The sequence below is a fragment of the Lynx canadensis genome, chromosome B1 (genome assembly GCF_007474595.2).
Source record: "Lynx canadensis isolate LIC74 chromosome B1, mLynCan4.pri.v2, whole genome shotgun sequence".
Classification (NCBI taxonomy): Eukaryota; Metazoa; Chordata; class Mammalia; order Carnivora; family Felidae; genus Lynx; species Lynx canadensis.
Genome location: NC_044306.2, coordinates 102,282,294 through 102,290,571, shown reverse-complemented (window position 1 = coordinate 102,290,571; position 8,278 = coordinate 102,282,294). Strand labels below are relative to the sequence as shown.

The 8,278-nt window shown below is 34.6% G+C and overlaps 1 protein-coding gene across 1 annotated transcript; it reads right to left on the bottom strand.

Moving 5' to 3' along the window:
* Positions 1–929: 929 nt before the first annotated feature.
* IL2 (interleukin 2) lies at positions 930–6,020 on the bottom strand. Its single transcript, XM_030311906.1, has 4 exons — positions 5,843–6,020; positions 5,695–5,754; positions 3,406–3,552; positions 930–1,314 (listed from the first exon to the last, which is right to left on the bottom strand). Exons 1-4 carry the CDS (start codon positions 5,987–5,989, stop codon positions 1,204–1,206), a joined length of 465 nt encoding a protein of 154 aa, XP_030167766.1. The 5' UTR covers positions 5,990–6,020; the 3' UTR covers positions 930–1,203.
* Positions 6,021–8,278: the final 2,258 nt, after the last annotated feature.

Here is an 8,278-nt window from a genome sequence, read left to right as displayed (position 1 = left end):
TCATGGCCATTTGATCTCACACCTTGCCCTTCATCTGCATTTCATCCTGTGCTGCCATTGATAATTGAGTAATCAGGATGTTAGTACATCTCAGAGATTATTGTGTTCCTAATGAATCCAGTCCCAGATCTCATTTTGATGGTCTATTTGTTGGAGCTATTTCTGGTATAATTACTGTCTTTGAGCCAGGAAAGAGATAGCATATCAAAACAAGTCAAGGAGGATCTACTAGAGACACTTACCAAGCTGTGGTCATGGTACAGGGAAGCTGTGAGAGATAATGCAGTACCCTGGATCTAGTGACAGTAGAAGTGTTACTATCCCTATCATTGAAGGGAGGAATGGATGGAAGAATTAGCAGAACCCAGAAGGAAAAAGTCTTGAGAGAAACTGGGTTCTTTGATTGAGAGGTTACTTCACGTGGAGAGTCAGGGAATCTCTTATGTCCCTCATACATCCTACCAGAGCTCCCCAGTGGCAGGACCTAATGAAAAGCCAGAGGGACAGGGGAGAACTTTGATATATATGCCATACAAGTGAGCCTCCTGAGGGCAGAGTGCAAGTGGTAAGATGTTGGAGAATAGATAGGGGGGCGTACCAATTGTATGAAGAGTTTCAGTGTGTTTGACATCTTCTCTGAGGCATGTAGGTAATTTGATAAGGTTTTCACAGACTAGAAGAGTTTCAGTGTGTTTGACATCTTCTCTGAGGCATGTAGGTAATTTGATAAGGTTCACAGACTAGAACCAAGGATCTGACTACCTGGGGAAAGGAGAAAGCAAGAACTTTGAGAAGCCCATTTCCCTATTCCACATACATCTTCAAGGGAAGAATGACTCTTATAAGCATCTTAAACATTTTATGAGTTCACATGAGTAATTCAGAAATCTTTTACTTTGTGCTATTCCCAGGATAATAAATGGCTAGGCTTGTATTATTTTTATTAAATAATTTTATTAATTGATCTACAGAGACATTATATGTAACAATTCAATATAAAAAATAAATACTTTGGGATAAATAATTTAAGTGAATTTTTAGAGCCCCTAGGGCTTACAAAAAGAATCTTAAAAGATCCATGTTTATCATAAGAATAAGAATAATAATTACAAAAGGTAGCAAACCATACATCAAAAAATAAATATAAATTTTAAATATTTAAATAAATAACCTGATACATTTTAAATAGGAGACACTCAGTTATCAAGTCAGCGTTGAGAAGATGCTTTGACAAAAGGTAATCCATTTGTTCAGAAATTCTACAATGGTTGCTGTCTCATCATCATATTTACATGTGAATCTTGTTTCAGATCCCTGTAAGAGAAAAATTTAATTTTTTTAGTTCAAGGTAGTTTCCCTTATATATAGTTATCCTCCATTGAAATCTTACAGGCTTATGGCCTTTATTTTCAAGTATGCTAAACATATTAATCATTCACATTTTCTTGAGATGGTCAAAATGGCCTACCAAAAAATTGTATGTTATGATACCAAGTGATAGTAAAATGAAAACTAGGATTTTCTTCATTTGTCAATTCTGTCAATCTCAGTGAATACAAGAATTTTTTTTCCTGAATTGTATAAAAATAAACATTTTAAGTAAAAACAGTTCCAGACAAATATTTTATTAAATGCTGCATGCAAAAGAAAGTTATTAAACCTCTTTTTCTGTGGGCATATGTCTGTATCCTTATCTAAGTGTAGGTTACAGGTATGCAGTCATATGCACATTAAACTTTTTCAAACCATAAGTCTTCTCTTAACTTTAGTGAATCTCCTTATTGTTCCCCAAAGAAAGATAGAGCCAGCCCAGAATAAGTTAGGATAAGCTTTTGTCTGGGGAAAATTTGTGTGAAGAACATTTTCATAAATACTCATACCCACTCCACATTAGTATCAACGCAGGTGAGTTTCCCAATTTTAAAAGTCTAAACATTAGAAATTTTGTTCTATGGACTGAGTTTTTAGAAATTAACCTCCTCTGCTCATAGGAGCTGTTTCAACTCTGCCTCTAGCTGAGAAAGAAAATACTTTAAAATATAGCAAGATAGAAGAGAGGGCTTTTTTAAATTGAGGTAATTCCTATCCTGGAAACATATTTCCTTTAAAGATAAGATAAATATTTCCTTTAAATAAATTGTTGCAGTGTTATATATCTTCTTGCATATAATTATTTAAATTTTAACATTTTAATTATTTAAATATTAAATATTAAATAAACCTCCCCTCTTGGGAAGGTTTAAATTTTTAACAATAGATTGCTTTTGAAATACATTTCCTGAATTTCACATAATTTTATATTAATTTGGCATCAAGAACTGAGAATGAGTTTTCTGATGGTCAGAAATTTCAGACCAAACCTCTTGACATAGATGTCAGTCCATCAATGTCTAGATGACATTGATCTCAATGTATTTTTTTTAATTAGTTGGAAAGAAACAGTCTACTGTTTCTTATTTGGAAACAACTAGAGTTACATAATTTTATAAACTTGGTTCTACTGTAATTAAAATTATGCTATTTCTTTAGGATTCCTGTTAACTCATGAAGTTTGTACTTTTGGCAGATGAAAAAAGAGAGCCATGAATCTCTACACATCCTAAGTCCCTTGTATATTTAATATTTCCTGTGCATTTAAAAATACTTAAATCCCTGGGGCGCCTGGGTGGCGCAGTCGGTTAAGCGTCCGACTTCAGCCAGGTCACGATCTCGCAGTCTGGGAGTTCGAGCCCCGTGTCAGGCTCTGGGCTGATGGCTCAGAGCCTGGAGCCTGTTTCCGATTCTGTGTCTCCCTCTCTCTCTGCCCCTCCCCCGTTCATGCTCTGTCTCTCTCTGTCCCAAAAATAAATAAAAACGTTGAAAAAAAAATTTTTTTTTAAATAAAAAAAAAAATACTTAAATCCCTGAAAGTATTACCTCTAAATAAAGTTACCTATCTAGCCCATTGGCCTAAATTTTAACGATTACCATTTTTTAGATAAATCTCTTAGTCCTTCAACCAAATAATAGGGAAACCCCATTTTAAAAGCCTTTCAGGTAATCAGTATTGGTTGTTCTGAAAATCTAAAAGAACTTTAAAATATGTAACAAAACCTGTCTTCTTTCTGTGAAATTTGTCTCTCCCACTCCCAGTTTTGTGTTAATGTGAGAGAGAGCTTAAAAAAAAAAGTGAGAGAGAGATGACAGAGTGCCAGGGTAGGGGCTTGTTAGTGGCTGGATGGTGGACAGAAACCCTTTAGCTTTTACTTCTTAGCTCCACAATGTACCATCTACCATAAAAATGATTCATGTTCATAGTGGTCTTAAAATGCATGAGTACTTCACAAATAACAAAACCGTTATATCACTTTAAAATGTGATTCCATTTGTTTTATTTTCAGGAGAGCAAATACAATAATGCCTTACCTTTAGTTTCAGAACTGTTACATTGATATTGCTCATTAATTCCTTGATGTGATTCAAGTGAAAGTTTTTGCTTTGAGCTAAATATAGCACTTCCTCCAGAGGTTTGAGTTCTTCTACTAGACACTGAAGATGTGTCAATTCTGTGGCCTTGAATAATAATAAAAATAATTATTGGATCAGTTTTCCCTAAAGGTCAGAATCAGAAATTAATCTCAAGTTTATTTTATTAGGAGTAGCAGTATAGTTCTTAGTATTATCCCTGTTCTCAGCATTACTGTAAAGATGGACCAATATAACTTACATTATAAGATTGGAAGAACTTTAGTTCAACTACCCATGTTTAGCCTTAACTGTGAGCAAATAATGAGTCATTAACTTCAGTTTAATTTGGCCTTGCCAAAAGTTAGCATTTCTGCACCCGAATGCAAATCACAGATATAGACAGAATTCTTTTCCAGTCTGTGTAGAAATTATTAGAACCAGAGTAGTCACAACATGGAAGTATAGGATCACATTATATGATTCTAGTATTTGATAATCTAAGAGTTGAGAATCATAGAAAGTTAAGGACAGAGGAGCTCTTGGATATGCTGTGATAGTCCCAAAATTTTATAGATTAGGCAGTTGTAACTATATAGTTAAGATTCTCAATACAGCAAGTCATATAACTGCGTCAATTTTTTATTTTTCTATAATAAGTACATTAAGAAGCACTTTTTAAAAAATTATGTGTCCCAACCAAATAAAAGGTTAGAATTTTTGAAGGACTTTTGGGTGGCCCTCCACACTTAGACATATACACCCACCCATCTACTTACGTGGTCTACTATATTGATAGTATTTCACACTTCTGTGGTACATTATAATTTTAAAGTGTCTTCTCCCAAATAAACCCATTTAAGTCTCACAGCCACTTTTTGAGATACCAATCCAGCATTGTTATTTCCATTTTACAAATAAGGAAACTAAATCTCAGAATTTAAGTGTTTTTCCCAAGATCACATGACTAGGTGGAGCCAAGATTAAATTTTATTTATTTTTTCTTTATGGCATTAACATAGCATCCTTTGAATTAAATGTTTTTATCCCTTCCTAAAAAAATTTTTTTGCAAACATAGAATGGTGGTAAAATGGACAAATGAATGGAATTTATCACATTACTTTGGGTTTCAAATAGATTTTGAGCTGTCATTTAGAAACTGTTAGATTTCAAAGAATTTCACCACCTTCTAACTTATGCACATAATCTTATCTTACCTTTCTAACAATCTCTAAAAAGAGAGAGGACTACACCACACACATTTTATGACATTTCCATCCATTGCCCTTTCAACTTGCTACTACAAATGCAGGGCTTAACGTTTTTGGCATGAGCAACTTGGAGCTATTTCCTTCGAAAACCAGTCTAGTGTCGTTATGTTGCTCTAGTTACATGGCTCTAATTAAATTGGAGAAGCATCTCTAAGTTATTTTCATTTTTCAGAAGAGTAGTTTGAAGCATACCATGACCTTTAAAAAGTTTTGAATCTTGGAAACCAAGTCATATAGCATCGTAAGTCTCTAGGTCTATTGGCATAAAAGATGTGTAAGTCCAAATTTTTACTTTATACTCCCCAGGGAGAATTTTGTTTTTACTATAACTAATAGCTAATTCTTATATGTTATTTATTCTATGTTAGACACTGTTATGAGTACTTTACATCTACTGATTAATCCTCACAAAACTATATGAAGCATATATATCATTATCATTCACATAAGTAGATAAGAAACTGAGCCACAGAGTAGGCAATTTGCCCAGGGTCACAAAAGCTAAGACATGGCAGAGCTGGGATTTTAGTTTGGATAATCTGGCTCTAGAGACTGTGCTATTGGTCACTGTTATGCTGCAGCTCAAAGGTAGACCCTTAGGAATCTTTCCTAAAACAAAGTGTTTTTTAAAATAGACTTCTCTGAAATCAATTTTGATAATTTGTATGGTAAAATGATATAATCAAATATCTCTCAAGTTTTACATTTTTCAATAAAAGTCAACATAATCTTTTAAAACTGTCCCAGCAATAAACTGTCTTCTTCCCACTGCCTCTGTCCCAAAACACAAATACACATAAAAAATATATAGGCAGAGCTATTTTCCAGAAACTTCATTACAAAATTGGTTTAAAAAAATATTGAAGTTATTAATTTCTTTTCCTCAGATGAGGTGCTACTAATCTAATCAGCATGCAGATTTTCATATCGTTTTGAATTTTATTAAGACATAAATTGAACATAGAAAGTTGTACTTACCTTCTTGGGCACGTAAAATTTAAATGTGAGCATCCTGGAGAGTTTGGGGTTCTCAGGATTCTGAGAAAGCATAACATATTTTCATTAAAAATGATCTCCAGTTCAAAACTTACATGTAATAATTTTGGTAAGAAGAAAGTATACTTACATTAACTCCATTCAAAAGCAACCGTAAATCCAGCAGTAATTGCTCCAGCTGTTGCTGTGTTTCCTTTGTAGAGCTTGAAGCAGGTGCACTGTTTGTGACGAGTATAAGAGTCAGTGCAATGCAAGACAAGAGTTGAATTTTGTACATTGTGGCAGGAGTTGAGGTTACTGTGAGTAGTGGTTAGAGAGGCTGATAGAAAGCTCTTGAACGAGAGAAGCAATTTATACTGTTAATTCTGGAAAAATCTTATGGGGGTGTCAAAATGTTTTACATATTACACATATTTTCAAAGATTCTACCTGTGTGGCAAAAAGCATTACCTTTATTTTTCCTCTTCTGATGACTCTTTGGAATTTCTTTAAACCCCCATAAACTGACTGAATGGATGTAGGTAAAATCCCTGTTGGTTACATTAGCCCACACTTAGGTGGCAGTTGTAATTCAGACAACTAACGCCTTCTGTATGAAACAATTTTTCCTCCCTCTTTCTTTAAGGGGGTGGGGATACAAAAGTGGCTCATGAAAATTTTCTCTTTGTCATAAAACTGTGTTGAACATGTGGAGCACTGTGGTATGGTGGACAAGAGTAAATAGTTGCAAAGAATAAATTTTTAGATTTGTTGATTACACAGGAAGAATATTGGTTTCCTGTTCAGGATGGTTTTACCTTTTGATCTACACAATGACTGAGCTAATGCATATGTGATAGATTACTTCTTAAACAATCAGCTAGAGAAATATTAAGACTAGAATACATAAAATGCTCATTGAGCTTAAGGTGCTGTCTTAGTTTTAATGTTTCTTGTATCTGTTTTAATCTCTTAATATCTGTTGCACATTTTTAATGGATATGATGTTTAGCAAATAAATACCCAGGAAAGGATTTGCATGCAAGAGTACTAATGCTGCTTTTGGGGAGGGGGCTTTGGACAAATATATTTTTGCTGCTTTATGATTTTTCCTGGCCATCAAGGGGATGTAAGGTGAGTTGGAATGTCACCAGAACCAAGGTTGCTTTTTCTTCCTCTTGTTCTCAAGGACCACCTGAGCTATTAGATCTTTTCCTTCAGTTTATGTCCATTTCATTTCTCTCTCTCTTTATTGAACAGATTGCTTATATTCCTTTAACTATAAGGCAGAAAATGAGAATAATAGGGATCCCCAAGTTTATTTGTAGAAAGCCACTAACTAAAATTTCTGGACATTATTTAGGAGAAAGATAATATGATCTGGCAAGCATGAGGTGTACCAATCCTGGCCTAAGTAGTGGGGCTGGGGCTGAGAAAGCGATGGTAGTAAAATAGCCCAGGAGGCTGTGGTGGGTCATAGGGTAGGGGTGTTTGTGTGTGCATGCTCCTTGTGGAATAAGAGCTGTCCTCAGAGCAGGGATATCAGGACTCATTTATTCCAAGATGATTCTTATTATACAGAGGTCAGAATTGAATCAACAGAAGTTACTAAGAAGGGGTATCCATTACAATTTTGGAGTGCCTTTTACGAAAAAAAATAAAGTATTACAAACAACTCATGACAAACAAATATTCAGAAAAAGGTTTGCATCCAAGAGTACTGATGCTACTTTTATAATAGACTTTATATGCGCTGTATGTAAACCAATCCTTAAGTTTGTACTTGTTATGTTTTCACCTCTCTAATAGATTTGGGTTTCTCCACTACAGCATCTAGGGCACTATGAGTGTAACAATAGTAGCTCTGAAATAAGATCAGATCGATATGTTTAAAGTTGGTAGAATGGGTAGGATACTTAGGATATGTGTTACTGTGTCCTCAGTATAATGCACTAACTGCCCCAGTATGATGGTAGAGGCATAAAGTTCTGACTTAAATTGGAGATAATTGAGAAAATTCTTCCTCAAAGCATTGCTGGTGACTCCTCCAATTTTACTAATTCATTTTGTGTCTAGTCTTTAAAAAGACATTTATCTAGCACCTCAGGTATATAGAAAGGGAGAAAAAAGAACATTGTGAAAACCTGTGACAGGATGGTTCCCATTTTGCAGATTAGAAAACTGAATCTCAGATATGTTAACTAATTTATTATAGGTCATGAAGCCCTGACTGCCAGTCAGGGGCAGAACAAGGATTTGAAACCAGAATATTCTGACTCTATAGCCCACTCTTCTCACTTGTATTCTTTCTTAAAGAACCTGATGTGCCATAGGGAAGAATGTACACAGACCAGTGTAATCCTGGGTAAAAGATAAAAATTGCCACCTCAAGAGAGGTAGATATAAAGAATTTTGAAGAAGGAACATGACTTGAAACTGGATTTTGACATGTTTAAACTATAGATATGTAAATTTAGGATTAGGAAGAAGGTGGTGGGCAGGAACGGTTAACCATTCTTAGGAACATTTATACCTACAAAAAGCAGAGAAAAATGGTTTAGGACTATTTATGTGGTAGACAACATTC